The 16,332-nt window shown below is 39.8% G+C and overlaps 1 protein-coding gene across 4 annotated transcripts in view; it reads left to right on the plus strand.

Annotated features, from left to right (window-relative positions):
- MCF2L2 (MCF.2 cell line derived transforming sequence-like 2) overlaps positions 1–16,332 on the plus strand; it is a 474,009-nt gene that overhangs the window by 379,630 nt on the left and 78,047 nt on the right. For all 4 annotated transcript variants that reach the window (XM_073578748.1, XM_073578751.1, XM_073578750.1 and 1 more), the window contains exons 22-26: positions 2,358–2,579; positions 2,792–2,884; positions 4,463–4,541; positions 5,673–5,742; positions 9,919–10,016. In XM_073578748.1, coding sequence (XP_073434849.1) covers positions 2,358–2,579; positions 2,792–2,884; positions 4,463–4,541; positions 5,673–5,742; positions 9,919–10,016 — 562 coding nt within the window. The remainder of the gene's footprint in view (positions 1–2,357; positions 2,580–2,791; positions 2,885–4,462; positions 4,542–5,672; positions 5,743–9,918; positions 10,017–16,332) is intronic.

Here is a 16,332-nt window from a genome sequence, read left to right on the forward strand (position 1 = left end):
TTATACATCACTGTGTACTTACTGTTGATCATTTTGCCTTTCTACCCAGTTAATTTTTCTTTTTTCTCTGCTCTATGTACAAACAGGAAGTCTCTTGTCCCTCCATGAATCATTCCCCTCTTCAACTCCTGACCCAGTTGCTCTCTCCTCCCCCCTACCAGGTACTTTTCAGTGATGACTCATGCAGGCAAAATTGACCTCCTGTTTCTACATAAACTTAGATTCAGCCATTCAGTTTTTAATCATGTTATGTTATCGACCTAATGGAAAAGAGAAGAATCAACTGGAAAGAAAGGCAAAATGGTCAATAGTAAGTGCATAGTGCCACACAGTATGATGATTCTAATATATTAAAAGTATAAACATTTTCATGGGAGTGCTTCAATACATTTTCTACATGCTCAAAACAAAAAAAGGTATGGCATATAAGGAAAACCAGAAAAATCAATATGTTTTTCCTTCTATTGCGATTGTTAGATTAACAGATATTAGAAAGAATAATTGGAGTAATTCCATCTCTTTCATTAGGAATGCACAAATTAAGAAAGTAAAACAGGTATCATACCGTATATAATAATTATTATTATAGCTGGAGATAGCAACGTCGATGAAAAAGAAATCGATGAGACTGAAAAATATCAAGTCCTGAAAATTTAAATCCAAATAATATGGCACAGCAGCTGTGGCATGAGTTGTAATTGGCACACTGGGTGCTATCCCCAAAAAACATAGGAAAGCGCTTACAACAACTCAATGTTGGCAAAATTACTGCAAAGCAGTGCAACATTGCAACATCCTAGTTTCAGAGGAAGAACCTGATGTGTAATGAAGACCAACACCAGCTAGTGATCTGTCAGTTGTGACTGATAAAGAGTGAAAAATAATATTTATTATTCAAATACAGTATATTATAATACATTATATACATATGTTGCCGTATTAGGTCTTAATGTCTTAACAGCATAGCTTGCCTTTCTATCAAACTGAACTGCGGAAACTATAAACTTTATGGGCCAGGAAAAGATTTCAGATCTGTAAAATATAATTATGAAATAATTAACTGTTTACTCCATCTGAGAAATCTGTGAATATGGTTGATGTATTCTTAAAAGGAGTCTATCAACAGATTCACAGAAACTAATTTAAGTGTTGTCACTTACTGGGTTGCTTGCTGTAATCTTGATAAAATTACTGGAGATTATCACAAAAGGACTAGTAAACCTGTTGACAAGTAATCCTTCATATTTATGAGCTCTGTATAACCCACATCTACACCACTGATTGGTAGCTTTCTGCCTATGCACAGTGTATACAAACCTGAAAAATTTGTGTTTTTTTTTCAGGGTTATACAGGATTCAGAGAACTGGTAGATCTACAGCAGATAAAACAGTGATTTTATCAAAACAGCAGTAAGCAGCCCAATAAGTGACAGATTTCTGGAATCAGGGGCTCTATCCCTACATCATACTGCTGTCAGATGGGGTAGCAAAAAATTGGTGACAGATTCTCTTTAAAATGGATTTACAACAATTTGAGAAAAAAAGAGCAGCAAATGCACTAAAATACCCAGTACTTACCTCTTCAATCCCCTCTTCAATTCAGCCGTTCTTTATTTACATGCTGCATCAAATCTGTGGCCTCAGTGGACAGGTTCTATCTTACTAGGATAATTATTCATTTTTAAAGAAGCACTCCCATCAAAGTTTTTAAATTATCTGTAAATTCCCTGCAACTCCAGTCCAGCTTTGATGACAGCAGGGTCATCATTTATGTGTCTTCTATGGCCAGTCATTGGCATCAGCAGTTATGCCTGCAGGCATGGCACCTTATCACAGGGATCAATGATGGCCACAACTAGTGATGGGCGAGTAGCATCGTTGCTCGGGTGATCTCTGAGTATTTTGGCGTGCTCGGAGATTTAGGTTTCGTCGTCTCAGCTGCATGATTTGCGGCTGCTAGACAGCCTGAATACATGTGGGAATTCCCTAACAAACAGGCATTCCTCACATGTATTCAGGCTGTCTAGCAGTCGCAAATCATGCAGCTGAGACGACGAAACCTAAATCTCCAAGCACACCAAAGTACTCGGAGATCACCCGAGCATGTTCGGAAAAACCCGAGCAACGAGTATACTCGCTCATCACTAGCCACAACATCATTCACTTGGATGGAAGATCACTGAAGCTCCCACACTGGAACAGTGGAAGATTGAACAAGTGATGGATAATATCTTTATTAATTATTTTATTCCACTAGCTGCTTTCAGGCAACTTTTTCAAAATTGCCGACAACCCTTTATTCTACCACTGACTGCTGCATTTAAGCCCTTTACTTTTAATGTGTCTTCTACCTGCAGGGGGATCTCAGTGAGCTCGGGAAGCTACTTATGCAGGGCTCTTTTAATGTGTGGACTGATCACAAGAAAGGCCATAACAAAGTAAAAGATCTGGCCAGATTCAAGCCAATGCAAAGGCACCTCTTTCTGTATGCCAAAACACTGCTCTTCTGCAAGAAAAGAGAAGAGAGCACAGAGGGGCATGAGAAATCTCCTTCCTACAGCTTTAAACATGCATTAAAGGTAATATTCCCCTCGTCAGTGCAGTCACGGTTATATGGTTGTATGTGCATTTACCACCGGATATGACAAACCTAAAGAGGGACTCAGCCAAAGTGCTGGAAAATATTGCTATGGAAGGATCTGTGTTAGCAGACGCTGGAGTCATGACATTGTGAAATTGTGTCTAATCTATTCATGTTTATTTTTCTTTTATATTATATTTGATAAATCAGATGAGTTCTGTTGGTATAACTGAAAATGTGAAAGGGGATAACAAGAAGTTTGAAGTTTGGTTTAATGGCAGAGAAGAAGTGTACATCATACAGGTAATGACTCTCTCTAGCTACATGAACAATACCATCAATCTTCTAGTAACACATATTTTCATTAGTTATACCGCGCATCATTTGACTTCCTCTTCTCAGAATTCCTTTAACATTTCCCTCTTAGGTTTCTTTTTGTTGTGTTTTTGCTTTGTGTGAAAACACTGTGTACATAATTGATTTCTGTATTTTTAGATACTGTGTACATAATTGATTTCTATATTTTTAGATATTGTGTACATAATTGATTTCTATGTACATAATTGATTTCTATGTTTTTACAATAAATCCTATGAACAGTGTATCTTTTCTGAGTTGAACTGTAATAATGTAAAATTAGTGAGTGTGTGATGGAATTCAGACAGTTATTGTAACTTAGGCTTAGTGATCTTTGTGTTCTTGAACTTAGGATTAAGTCTAATCGGGAGGGTTTTTGTTTTCCTTTTTCTATGCTTTAATGCACCCATTTACCACACTAAGACCAAAATCTTGTGCCCTCTCCCTTACTGATCGTATACTTCCATCCAGATGATCCCACTTCCCCCCCTTTTAGTATTCTCTTATCATGCCCACTCACCAACTATTACTGCATCAAGCTCCAAGCACCTCTCTAACTAGCAGTATTCTCCTATCACCAGTTTGCCATGTTTATCCTCTCCTGCCACCAGCTATAGTATCTGCTCATTCAGATCTGCTCTTCTGTGCCCCAAAGTCACCATCTAGAGATCTGCTCTTCATAGCTGTTTACTAATATGGTGCTAATGCACCAAACGTGCATGTTATGGGCCCACAAACCACAAGTTGGGGACCCCTGCTGTATGCTTGTGTACAATGATCCCCCATGGTGGATGTCTAGGCTTATTCCTGTTGAGTATATACAGCTAACACTGACAGTGACTACAAATGTCAGTCTTGTCTAAGCAAGCACTGGGCAAAAAATTAACAAGAAAGCATTGCTTATAGGTACCAAATGATTTATAAGTTTTGGACAGTCGCTTTTAGTTTGTAAAAAGGACTACTCGCATGTTCCTCATAGTGTTACAGAAATTATAAGCATGAAAACTGTGTTCATTTCTCTGTGCAGTTCTAGATAGGGAGTAAAACATGTCCTATCAACTTAGGCCGCTTTTCACGCATGGTGCGGCGAAAAACCGGACTGCCGGATCCGGCGCCTGTTACAACCAGATCCGGCTTTTTCCCCATGCTGTTTCATTGCTGCTGCATTGCGCCGTTTTTTTCCGGATCCGGAGAAAATAGCCGGTCCGGCGTCTGGAAAAAATGTTGCATGCAACGTTTTTTCCCAACGCCGGACCGGTTTTTCGCACTGCGCATGCCCGGAAACCTTCTCTGCCAGGAATATATCCGGCAGAAAGAAGGATCCGGTGTCTGCATATGCAGCCGGATCCGGTAGTCCGGTTTTTTGCCGCCCCATGCCGGATACCGAAAGCCTGAAGTGTGAAAGCGGCCTTAGTAAATTTATATTTACATACATTAGTATTTCCTATGGCTCTTCATTCTGCTTGTTTGAAAATGAGATAACCCCAGAAAAACTTAAATCAGGATCTTTTTGTTTTCGTGTAGGCATTAACTGTTGAATTGAAAAACCTTTGGGTTTCTCAGATTCGAAAAGTTTTGACTGGACAACTTGAAGCATGCAGAGGTAATCTTAATTTTATTAAAAAAAAGTGTGGGGACATTTACCTCATAACCTAAAGGGACATTCCCAAAATTGAAAATGAATTCACTATCTATATGACTGCTAGACAATGCCAACTAGAATGCCTGGCTGCATCTGGCAATCCCATGGGCAGTGAGTGGATAGGAGCCCTGTTCTCAGGATTGTTGGGGGCGTCAGCCCCTGCAATCAATAATTTACCCCAGTTTCCACTTTCAGCTGTGAGAATAGCCTTTAAAGTACACTGTAAATTTTTGAGTATTATATTATTATTCATACGGTAATGCATTATAAAAAGCTTGAGAATTGTGGTGAATACTTAAAAAAGAAGGCTTCTGGGAATAGGTAGTACTTTAATACTGACAATACACACTTCGTTTGTTGTAGCAGCTTTTGTAGATTAAACGTGAGATCTGATTCTACTAGTGACCTGGAAGTAGCCTTTGTGTTATGTATTGTTCTGCTTGGCTTGCTTTATGTTTTTGACACAAATGTATGGCAACTGCAGTATACTGAAAATGTTATGGTTACAGGGCAGCTCACAATAACTTGTACGGAATCATATGTAAGCCACAGGTCTCAGGTCATACTACCTAGGGGTTTCTTATAGCGTCTGTTCATGTACTCCAAATCAGGTCCACAGCATAATATACACAGATTACACTTCGTTTGGTCAACAAGTATTCACTTGAATGTTCAGGATAACACTGGAAATGATGAGAAGCCATTTGGCAACATACACAAGGCCTTTAGAGGTGATGAAACCTGACTGGCCTCAAAAAATATGGCAGATGGGTCACACCGCACTGACTCTATCTGACACACACTACTCTCTAGAGCCCCAAAAGCTACAGTATTTAGTCTGTCCCTACCCTAGCTCAGAGCCTCTGCGGGGCCATGATCCTTGATCCACGTACGTGAGCAGATATCCCTCCTTACCTATGGTGCTTCTTGTAACTGTGCAAGCACATAATCAATGTAAAATGCACGGAACCTTAAAACAAATATATGTACTGCCCACAACATGCAGTAGCAGTACAATATTGCATAACAAGATAATCCACTTTCTCTGAAAACATTTAATATAATAATTATCCAATTTGTTGTATTTTATAGAGGCCAGCCAATTACATCAGAGGATAACAGAGAGTGTATACCACGCTCCTATGAATTCTTGTATTAGCAGGTAAGAGTGTAAATATTTCCCAAATCACTTCTCATGTAAACCTTGAATATAAACCTTTGAAAGGCATTATCAAGGGCTATCATACTGATTATCTATCCTTAGAACAAGTCATCACTTTCAGATTGTTGGGTGTCTGATATTTTGCATCCTTCACCCCCACCAATCATCTGCTAGCAGTTACTGCAGCTCCTGGAAGTACTCTGTATAGAGCTAGAATACCACAACTCCATACACCATGTAGTGGCTGTTTTGCAGTACTGCAACTCAGCTCCAATTTATTTCAGTTCAATATTACAGTCATGGCCAAAAGTATTGACACCCCTGCAATTCTGTCAGATAATATTCAGTTTCTTCCTGAAAATGATTGCAAACACAAATTCTTTGGTATTATTATCTTCATTTAATTTGTCTTAAATGAAAAAACACAAAATAGAATGAAGCAAAAAGCAAAACATTGATCATTTCACACAAAACTCCAAAAATGGGCCGGACAAAAGTATTGGCACCCTCAGCCTAATACTTGATCGCACAACCTTTAGCCAAAATAACTGCGACCAACCGCTTCCGGTAACCATCAATGAGTTTCTTACAATGCTCTGCTGGAATTTTAGACCATTCTTCTTTGGCAAACTACTCCAGGTCCCTGATATTTGAAGGGTGCCTTCTCCAAACTGCCATTTTTAGATCTCTCCACAGGTGTTCTATGGGATTCAGGTCTGGACTCATTGCTGGCCACCTTAGAAGTCTCCAGTGCTTTCTCTCAAACCATTTTCTAGTGCTTTTTGAAGTGTGTTTTGGGTTATTGTCCTGCTGGAAGACCCATGACCTCTGAGGTAGACCCAGCTTTCTCACACTGGGCTCTAAATTATGCTGCAAAATTTGTTGGTAGTCTTCTGACTTCATAATGCCATGCACACGATCAAGCAGTCCAGTGCCAGAGGCAGCAAAGCAACCCCAAAGCATCAGGGAACCTCCACCATGTTTGACTGTAGGGACCGTGTACTTTTCTTTGAATGCCTCTTTTTTCTCCTGTAAACTCTATGTTGATGCTTTTGCCCTAAAAGCTCTACTTTTGTCTCATCTGACCAGAGAACATTCTTCCAAAATGTTTTAGGCTTTTTCAGGTAAGTTTTGGCAAACTCCAGCCTGGCTTTTTTATGTCTCGTGGTAAGAAGTGGAGTCTTTCTGGGTCTCCTACCATACAGTCCCTTTTCATTCAGATGCCGACGGATAGTACGGGTTGACACCGTTGTACGCTCGGACTGCAGGGCAGCTTGAACTTGTTTGGATGTTAGTCGAGGTTCTTTTTCCAACATCCGCACAATCTTGCGTTGAAATCTCTTGTCAATTTTTCTTTTCCGGCCACATCTAGGGAGGTTAGCCACAGTGCCATGGGCTTTAAACTTCTTGATGACACTGCGCACGGTAGACACAGGAACATTCAGGTCTTTGGAGATGGACTTGTAGCCTTGAGATTGCTCATGCTTCCTCACAATTTGGTTTCTCAAGTCCTCAGGCAGTTCTTTGGTCTTCTTTCTTTTCTCCATGCTCAATGTGGTACGCACAAGGACACAGTACAGAGGTTGAGTCAATTTTAATCCATGTTAACTGGCTGCAAGTGTGATTTAGTTATTGCCAACACCTGTTAGGTGCCACAGGTAAGTTACAGGTGCTGTTAAATACACAAATTAGAGAAGCATCACATGATTTTTCGAACAGTGCCAATACTTTTGTCCACCCTCTTTGTTAAGTTTGGTGTGGAATTATATCCAATTTGGCTTTAGGACAATTCTTTTTGTGTTTTTTCATTTAAGACAAATTAAATGAAGATAATAATACCAAAGAATTTGTGTTTGCAATCATTTTCAGGAAGAAACTGAGTATTATCTGACAGAATTGCAGGGGTGTCAATACTTTTGGCCATGACTGTATATGGTTTAACTATTTAAAATATGATTATTTGGCGGTCATATAATAATACAAAATAATAAAAAGTAAATTATATTTATATATTTGTATATGTATTCATACAGCTATGGCAAAAATTAAGAGACCACTGCACAGTTTTATAAAAATCAGCTTCTCTACATGTCTGACAGCCATTCCATTCCAGTGTCAATAGAGTTCCAAACAGAGTACACCTCATTCTACTTAATGTGCTTCTGATTAGGTGATCACCTGAACCAAATCTTATTTAACGAAGGAAAGTATAAAAAAAACTCTGCTGTGGTGTTTACAATCCTCTTGCAATAGGACAAGCTGGATGGCAAAACAAGTGCCAGTAATATCCCAAAAGTAATAGGAATGAAAAATAACTTTTAACCATGCCAAAGAAGTTGAAAAGAAAAGTCTTGAGTGAGGAAAAGAAGGGCTCAATTTTGGCTTTACTAGCAGAGGGTACAGTGAGCGTCATGTTGCCTCCATCCTTAACATTTCTAATATGGCAGTCCATTACAATAAGGTCAAGCAGCAGACATTGGGGACAACAAAGCTACAGACCGGCAGAGGGTGAAAGCGACTCTCCACTGACCGGGATGACCATCTTATTCGAATGTTACTCAGCAACTGCAGGATGACATCAAGTGACCTACACAAGGAATGGCAAATGGCAGCTGGGGTGAAGTGCACGGCAAGAACAGTCCATAACAGACTTCTACAGGCAGGGCTCAAGAAACAAAGGAAAGCCAGGCTGAAGTTTGCCAAAGACCATAAGGATTGGACCATAGAGGACTGGAGTAAGGTAATCTTCTCTGATGAGTATAATTTTCAGCTTTTTCCCAACACCTGGTCATCTAATAGTTAGACGGAGACCTGGAGAGGCGTGCAAGCCATAGTGTCTTGCACCCACTGTGAAATTTGGTGTAGGATCGGTGATGATCTGGGGATGCTTCAGCAAGGCTGGAATTGGGCAGGTTAATCTTTGTGAAGGACGTATGAATCAAGCCGTATACAAGGTTATCCTGGAAAAACAGTTGCTCAGGCAATGTTCCCCAACTCTGAGGACTGTTTTTTCCAGCAGAACAATGCACCATGCCACACAGCTAGGTCAGTCAATGTGTGGATGAAGGACCATCACATCAAATCCCTGTCATGGCCAGCCCAATCTCCAGACCTGAACCCCATTGAAAACCTCTGAAATGTAATCAAGAGGAAGATGGATAGTCACAAGCCATCAAGCAAAAAAGAACTGCTTAAATTTTTGTATCAGGAGTGGTATAAGGTCACCCAAAAGCAGTGTGAAATATATATATATACTTCCCCACCGTATCCCTCGCTGCCATTCCTCATTAGTGCTGCCCTTGTCTCCCATCGGTTTCCTGGGTATCTCTTCCATCAGGGAATACCATATGACCACTGCAGCCAACAGTCTGGTGGTTGATTTGTGCAGCAGTAACAAGAAATAACAGTGGTTTGATAAGTAAGTATATGTTTGTTTTTAGCTTTGATTTTAAGATCACCATGAGCAAATTTTTAAAATATAATATAGAGTGAATAATCCATTTTAGTATGTGTGTTAGATTTCATTGCAAGCTCTTCATGAATAGACAAGCTATTGAGAGCTATTTTACAGATAAACTACTCAACTGTATGTTTTAGTCCTAAACTGAAAAATGACATTTATCAGCTAAACATAGTAGAGCTTGCGATAAAACATAATAACCTGCGACTAAGTTGTTACTGTTTGGTAAGAATGGTATGTATTAATGTTTCTTGGATCTGATTGCATATAGGCATTTGTCTTTCTGTAGACCTTGTTATTGTATAGACATTGGAACTGTGTTTTTTTCCTTTACGTTTTAGTGTCCCTTTATTTATTTTAGTGTATTACATGTTCTACAACTAAATTGTGGGTCAAACAATTTTGAATCTTTATATAAGCCAGATGATAATTGAAAATGAAAGAAAGGATGTTTGAGCCATAAAGTAGGTCAAAGAACCAGTGAAAATGAGAGGAAACTTACCACTTATCACTTACCGTTTCAAATTACAGTTATAGTTTGGCTCAAGTACATTTAATAAGTTTGGATTTGTTAGTTTTTGCTGCTAAAGGTTTTTGTAACTTCATAAAATGCTTACATTTAGGAAATCTTGCTATTATATTGGAGTGTTCTATTTGGTGCATGAATAAATTAATATTTGACAGATTTATTTTCCATTTCTGCTTTATTGAAAAAGGCCAAATAAAGCGTCATTAAACAATCAAAACAAGGCAGAATCAGCCAGCAATAATAACAAGAACAGAACATCAAGTCCAGTTGGAAAACAAGCTAAAGGTAAGTTCACAAATATTTCCTAGTGGAGCGCCGAAAAAAAAAAATCCACTATTATTATTCAGCAGTGTTTTATATGGTCTTTCGTGATAAAAAAAAAGTTTGAATGCTTTGTAAATGTTGCAGAAGGCAGTAAAAGTGCACTGAGATCTAGAAGATGATCAAAACTGATATTGTAACATGAAAGTTGTGAAAAAAACAGGAAGGACGTCTAATACCGAGGAACCTTAGAGACTGAGTAATCCGGTCAACTTCTCAGTAGTACATTATATAAAATAATGCAAACATGTTCATTTTTAGAAGAATGATGCAAATGTATTATTTTTTTATTTGTTAATATATCATCAGTTGTTCTATATAGGTAAATATTTAGGATGACACCTTTATGAAACTAACAGAATGGTTTTTAACAGGGAAAAATGCAAAGTACTACATCTGGGCAATAAAAATGAAAAAAGCATATACAGAATGGGAGGAATAGGGCTAAGCAACAGCACATGTGAAAAAGACTTGGGTATACTAATAGATCACAGACTGAATATGAGTCAACAGTGTGATGCAGCAGCAAAAAAGGCAAATGCAATTCTAGGATGTATTAACAGAAACATACAGTCTAGATCACGTGAAGTCATTATTGCCCTCTACTCCTCTTTGGTCAGACCTCATCTGGAATACTGTGTCCAGTTTTGGGCGCCACATTTTAAAAAAGACATCAACAAACTGGAGCAAGTTCAAAAAAGAGCAACCAGAATGGTGACCGGTCTGCAAACCCTGTCTTATGAGGAAAGGTTGCATGATTTGGGAATTTTTAGCTTGCAAAAGAGAAGACTGAGAGGAGACTTAATAGCTGTCTACAAATATCTCAGTCTTCTCTTTTGCAAGCTAAAAATTCCCAAATCATGCAACCTTTCCTCATAAGACAGGGTTTGCAGACCGGTCACCATTCTGGTTGCTCTTTTTTGAACTTGCTCCAGTTTGTTGATGTGATGTCTTTTTTGTAGAAGGATCATCTTTATTCTCATTTGCACAAGGAAAGACTAGAAGCAATGGGATGAAACTGAATGGGAGGAGACACAGATTAGATATTAGAAAAAACTTTTTGACAGAGTGATCAATGAGTGGAACAGGCTGCCACGAGAAGTGGTGAGTTCTCCTTCAATGGAAGTCTTCAAACAGAGGCTGGACAGACATCTGTCTGGGATGATTTAGCGAATCCTGCTTTGAGCAGGGGGTTGGACCAGATGGCCCAGGAGGTCCCTTCCAACTCTACGATTCTATGATTCTATGAAACACAAATTTCAATCTGTAGTATAATTTTTTTTATATCTTGCTCTTGCACACCACCATGTGTGGTACATACTCCATGAATAAAACATTTTGAGGCTTAAAGTTTAAAGAGGGATGGCCGGATAATTTGTCTTCCAAGGGTTAATTCATCCATAATGAACGAATGAATAAAAAATATGTAATTAATGAGGATAGATGTCATCAGTTACATTGTCCATCATCCCATTCATTCTAAAGCAGCATTTCCAGCAATAAAGACGTTAGTTTTTCTGTCATTTTTCTGTCATTATTCTAAATAGTACATTTTTATTAAGGATTTTAACATATTTCAAACATGATACTTAACAGAAACATTAATACAAACATGTAATCAAAAGGAGCCATAAGGGGGGGGGGGGGCAAATATATAGAGTCGGGGAGTAGCAAAGGATGAAGGGAAGGGATCATTTCTAATTATTACTGGAGATTTCATGAAGAGTCAGAGGTGTCAGGAGTTTAAGGCAAAACGGGGGGTGTGGTAAAGGGGGTAGAGTTGTAGTAGTCAGCCCAAGGGAGCCTAACTTTCTTTAAGTTTTAATTTTTCGTTAATCATGTACCATGAGAGATGTCTCTCGACTTCAGTTAGGTCTACACCTGATTTTTTCCAGGCCGAGGCTATGGTTTGTGTAACCGCTGGATATATAAATGAGATTTGGGTTTGGGAAGTGTTTGGGGATATCAGGGATACATTTGTTAAGTAAAGCTTCCCAGGTTTTTTTTAAGGTTAATATATGTGACAGAAAGAATAAGGTGGTATACTGTAATCCAGAGTCTGCAAACTATTGGGCTTAACCACCATATGTGAACATGTCGCTAGTGGAATTACAGTCTCTAAAACAGTTGGCAGAGTAGTAGGGAACTGCTTTGGTCACTCTAGCTGTGGTCAGGTACCAGCTACTTAACACCTTATTGTTCGATTCCAACATTAAGCTAGTTAATATTCCTCCAGTAGATGAGGACCAAATTTGGGACCATTCTGAGTCAGTTAGAGTGGATCCAATGTCAGATTCTCAACAGGAGGTAAAAGTTAAATTATGTCTATGCGAGGTTTGATTTATGTGAGAATAAAAGAGAGAAATGGTTCCAGATGCGTGTATTTCTATGTCATTATCAAAACCAATGGATAACAAATTGATGTCCTCTCCAACATTTGCCATTTGAATCCATCATCTCATTGTCTTTAGTTTATAAAATATCAGTGAGATGATGGCTCCTATGATGGACATTATTTGCTCTTTATACATTTGCATATTGACTTTGATCAGCCATAACATTAAAATCAGATGTTAAGGGAATTACCATTGATTATTTTATTAGAGTGGCACCATGGGGATTTATTAGGCGTCTAGTGAAGAGTCTTTATTTTTAATAAAATTCATGTGTTAGAAGTAAGAAAAGAATGAGCAAGTTGCAACTTTCTCAAAGGCTAAAATGTGCTGCTAGACAGCTGGATCATAGCATCTCCAAAACGTCAGGTCTTGTGGGGTGTTCCTGATATAAAGTGGTTTGTACCTACCAAAACTGGTCCACTGATGAACTGGGCACAGGACCATGAGGAGTGTAGGATAGCCTATCTGATCCAGTTCTACAGAACAGCTACTGTAACACAAATGGTTGAAAAGCTAATTGTGGCTACACGGAGGTCAGCGGGTGCTCTAGTCCATTAGCTGAAACCGCAAGAACCAGGGCTTATCCCACTGAAGCCTACTCTCCTTTTACCATGGGCATAATACTACTCAGACAACACAGAGTGAGGGTAAAACAGTGTGACAATAATTTATTGAGCCACCAGCAAACAATAACACATAGAACAATCCCAGCAAAATACCAAAGATGATACAAAATTGCAGAGTCTCACCCTTCCGCTGACTCACCGGGATTAAAACCAGCTGCGACTTCCAGGACCGACTACCCCCACCTGTGGCATGCACAGAGAGAAGGTAACGACAAGCTTAGATAACTGACAGTTCATTGAGGTACAAGGACAGGTGACCTGTGGGTCACAACTTGCCTTCTCTTAACATCTCCATGGAGCCATTTGACCGGTGGCTTTCTCAAATGTATCCATTGGTTCAATGATGGTCAGTGGAGCAGATCTGTATTCTTTAAGCCGGGGTCATTGTCCCCTTAGGTAGCATCCTGTAGAATGTCAAATCTGTGTCCCTCGTGATGGAGCTATGATCTGGCAGATATCCTGTAGTGTGTTCCTGGCTGTGGTTTTGTAAAGAGTTTGCTTATCTTTTGGATGTCTGAATGTGTATTATTACAGAGGCATATCCCTTTTTATAGTTCACAACTATTCTTCAAGCCATTATTCACAGGTTAATGTGAAGAGGTGATGAGAATAACTGGCATTGTTTGATTATTAGTTTATCCTTCAGTGTTTGCAAATCAACAAACTGCATGGCCTGGAATAATGTGTAATCAACATATCAGCAAATATCATTGTTCAGTGACCGTGCATCCCTGTTTTACAAATTTAACAGTACAATAAATCATATGTGCTGATATAAAAGGTGAATAGCAACCATTCATCAATTTACAAATATCAATTCAACCTACCAGAAGAGTAAACATAAAGATAAAAGTCTATGCCTCCTTGCTTACTGAAAATAGGCTTCTGGATAATGAAGATAAAATGTCGTCACATTGCTTCCCCATCTAAATTAGTCAGATGAGATCGAATTTCAATTATTCCTTCTCCACTTATCGGGAACAGTCGATCAACATGTCTTTAGGCACAGACACGAATGTAAGAGGCCTCACCTTCATGAGAACAAAACTTTGTATCATCCGATGTCCTTAAAACATTTTCTGTGTTTTCCTTGCAAATAAATCCACACGTAACTGACGAGAACCGACTTGCATCAGTTGTGTCCACACATGGTATCCTCCACACCTCCACATCCCGTGGTTCTTGAATTAAATCCGATCAAGTGTTGGTGGCATGGTATTCAATCTGTTGAAGCTGGCACAACTCCTGTAGTTGCCATTTTTTTTGTTGCAGTTATACATCCATTCTGGTACTCTTTCCAAGACAGAGCTAGTGGGCTTGGACGTAGTGAAACCGGCTGTGTATGCCTCACCTATGTTCAGCTGGGACTGTCTGTATGCCTCCTTGATTGTGGAGCCATGTACAGTGTCCAAGAACACCAGTCCCCTGCAGATCCCCTGAAACAGAGTAGGATACCACTGCTGCCACCAAATGTGGAGACACGGGGGTCAGTGGGTGCTCTAGTCCACTAGCCAAAACCGCATGGACCAGGACACATCCCACCGAACGCACGTTCATCTTTTAGCGTTGGCATCATACTACTCAGACAACACAGGGTGAGGGTAAAACATTGTATCAATAATTTATTGAACAACAAAACAGGCAAATACATAAAGAGCAGTCCCAGCAAAATACGCAAGATGGTGCAAAATTACAGAGTTTCACCCTTCCGCTGACTGGCCAGAATTAAAACCATCTGCGACTTCCATGGCTGACTACACCAACCTGTGGCACGCACAGAGAGGAGGTAATGAGAATCTTAAGAAGCTGACAGTACATTGAGGTACAAGGCCAGGTAACCGAAGGGTCACAACCTGGCTTCTCTGAGCATATCTCCATGGAGATCCCCCCGGCTTTCCCAAACGTATCAAAGGGGCCCAGGTAACCGGTGGGTCAACATCCTGACCTCCCTGTTGTGAGTTCATTTTCCCCTTCATTACTGAGGCCCGAGGAACTCCCTCTTCTGGTAAAGAAAGGTAGTGAGCCTGATTGTCAAACACCTGAGGCTGATGATTGTGACTGGCTGAGTGGAGTTACGGACTGGATATAATGGTGCCGACACCCTTCTGCCCTGCGGGTGATTTCTCTGTGGGATCCTTGGAGACCAGTCTGAATTCCTGCTCCTCCAAAGCTAAGTTTGCTGCTGGGCCTTTTGCTTTTGTGCTTTGACTTTGTTTTTGCTTTGTTTTTCTGGATTTCTGCCATTCCTTGTTGGTGTGTGCTGAATTCATTTAGCTCTGTCTTCTGAAAATACCTGAGTGCTGATTCAGTTTTTGAAGCCTAGCTGCTTCAGGGCCTTTTTCATATCAGCTGGTTGGCTTATGTCTTTGATAGGGTTTTGGCAGATTGCAGACAGCAGCCTTCCTGTCCTTTCCTATCTAGGTAGTTTTGGGGCCCCGTCTTTGCTCAGTCTATCTTTCTGTCTGTGTTAGTATTTTCATCTTGCTTCACCGTCATTATATGTTGGGGGCTGCCTATTGCTTTGGGGTCTGCTCTGGGGCAGTTTAGATTTCCCCTTTCTTTCTTTAGGCCTATGTATTTCTCCGGCTGTGATCGAGGGGTCTAGGGCATCGTAGGAACCCCCCACGGCTACTGCTAGTTGTGTTGATAGGTTCAGGGGTCTGCAATCTGATAGTTGCCAACTTCTCTGGTTTTCTGGACTTAGCTTGTATTTCTGCTTTTGCCTCCTACGGTGACTCTTTCATAACACCTCCCCGAACGTATCCATGGGTTCAGTGATGGTCATTGGAGCAGATCTGTATTCTTTCAGCCGGGGACATGGTCCCCTAAGCTGTCATCCTGTAGAGTGTAAGATTTGTGTCCCTCATGATGGAGCCATGATCTGGCAGCTATTCTGTAGAGTGTTCCTGGCTGATTTTGTAAAGAGTCTTTCCTTCTCTGGATCTCTTGGATGTCTGGATGTGCTTTATTACAAAGCTATATCCCCTTTTTATAGTTTACAACTGTTCTTCAAGCCATTATTCACAGGTCAAGGAGAAGGGATAATGTGATTAACTGGCATTGTTTGATTATTTAACTTATCTTTCAATGTTTGCACGTCAGCAAACTGCATGGCTTGGTATAATGTGTAATCAACATATCAGCAAATATCATTGTTCAGTGACCCTGCTTCCCTGTTTTGCAAATTTAACAGTACAATAAATCATAAGAGCTGATATAAGAGGTAAATAACAACCATTCATCAATTTACAAATATCA

Source organism: Dendrobates tinctorius, unplaced genomic scaffold (assembly GCF_039654945.1).
Source record: "Dendrobates tinctorius isolate UK_male_01 unplaced genomic scaffold, ASM3965494v1 ptg000060l, whole genome shotgun sequence".
Classification (NCBI taxonomy): Eukaryota; Metazoa; Chordata; class Amphibia; order Anura; family Dendrobatidae; genus Dendrobates; species Dendrobates tinctorius.